Raw genomic sequence first — 837 nt, forward strand, 5'->3', positions numbered from 1 at the left:
GCTCAGTGGTAGAGCCCCTGCCTAGAGTCCCCCAGTGAGGGGCTGGGTGTGGCTCAGTGGTCACCCGCCTAGAACCCCCCAGTGAGGGGCTGGGGTGTGGCTCAGTGGTCACCTGCCTAGAACCTCCCAGTGAGGGGCTGGGTGTGGCTCAGTGGTCACCTGCCTAGATTCCTCCAGTGAGGGGCTGGGGTGTGGCTCAGTGGTAGAGCCCCTGCCTAGAATCCCCTAGTGAGGGGCTGGGTGTGGCTCAGTGGTAGAGCACAGTGCTGCAGAAACTGAGGAGTGAGGGTCCCTGCCACTGTGCCCTGACTCCCTCTCCGCCCCAGGTTTGAGTCCTGCTGGCCGGCCCTGATGAAGGACGCACATGGAGTGGTGATCGTCTTCAACGCTGACACCCCCAGCCACCTGAAGGAAATCGAGATGTGGTACTCCTGCTTTGTGCAGCAGCAGTTCCTGCAGGACAGCCACTGCCTGCTGGTGGCCCACCACAAGCCCGGCTCGGGAGGGGACAAGGGCGGCCTGGCTCTGTGTAAGCGCCTCAACTTGCTTCTCCTGCTTTTTCCCCGGCTTTTCAAGCATTTATCTCTGCACTTGTGCACACATAGAAGCATAGATGATTTTGGAGACCATTGCTCTACCTTAAGTGTCGTTCACAGGAGAGACGTCCACTCTGGGGCTTTATTTTTACACTGATGTGTGTGTCTGTGTCTGTACATGTACTGTACACATACAGTGCTCATAGTCATGAATTAGCAGTAAGGGCCTGTCTAGACTCCCCCAGTGAGGGTCAGGTGTGGCTCAGTGGTCACCTGCCTAGAATCCCCCAGTGAGGGGCTG

The 837-nt window shown here is 58.1% G+C and overlaps 1 protein-coding gene across 1 annotated transcript in view; it reads left to right on the forward strand.

The window, feature by feature from the left end:
- The window catches only part of Ift22 (intraflagellar transport 22), a gene marked incomplete at both ends in the record, with an annotated part of 2,212 nt that extends 1,683 nt beyond the window's left edge, over nucleotides 1-529 (forward strand). Inside the window, 1 exon segment of the mRNA XM_055603881.1 lies at nucleotides 327-529. Coding sequence (XP_055459856.1) covers nucleotides 327-529 — 203 coding nt within the window.
- Nucleotides 530-837: the final 308 nt, after the last annotated feature.

The sequence above is a fragment of the Psammomys obesus genome, unplaced genomic scaffold (assembly GCF_907164565.1).
Source record: "Psammomys obesus unplaced genomic scaffold, mPsaObe1.curated_primary_1811, whole genome shotgun sequence".
Classification (NCBI taxonomy): Eukaryota; Metazoa; Chordata; class Mammalia; order Rodentia; family Muridae; genus Psammomys; species Psammomys obesus.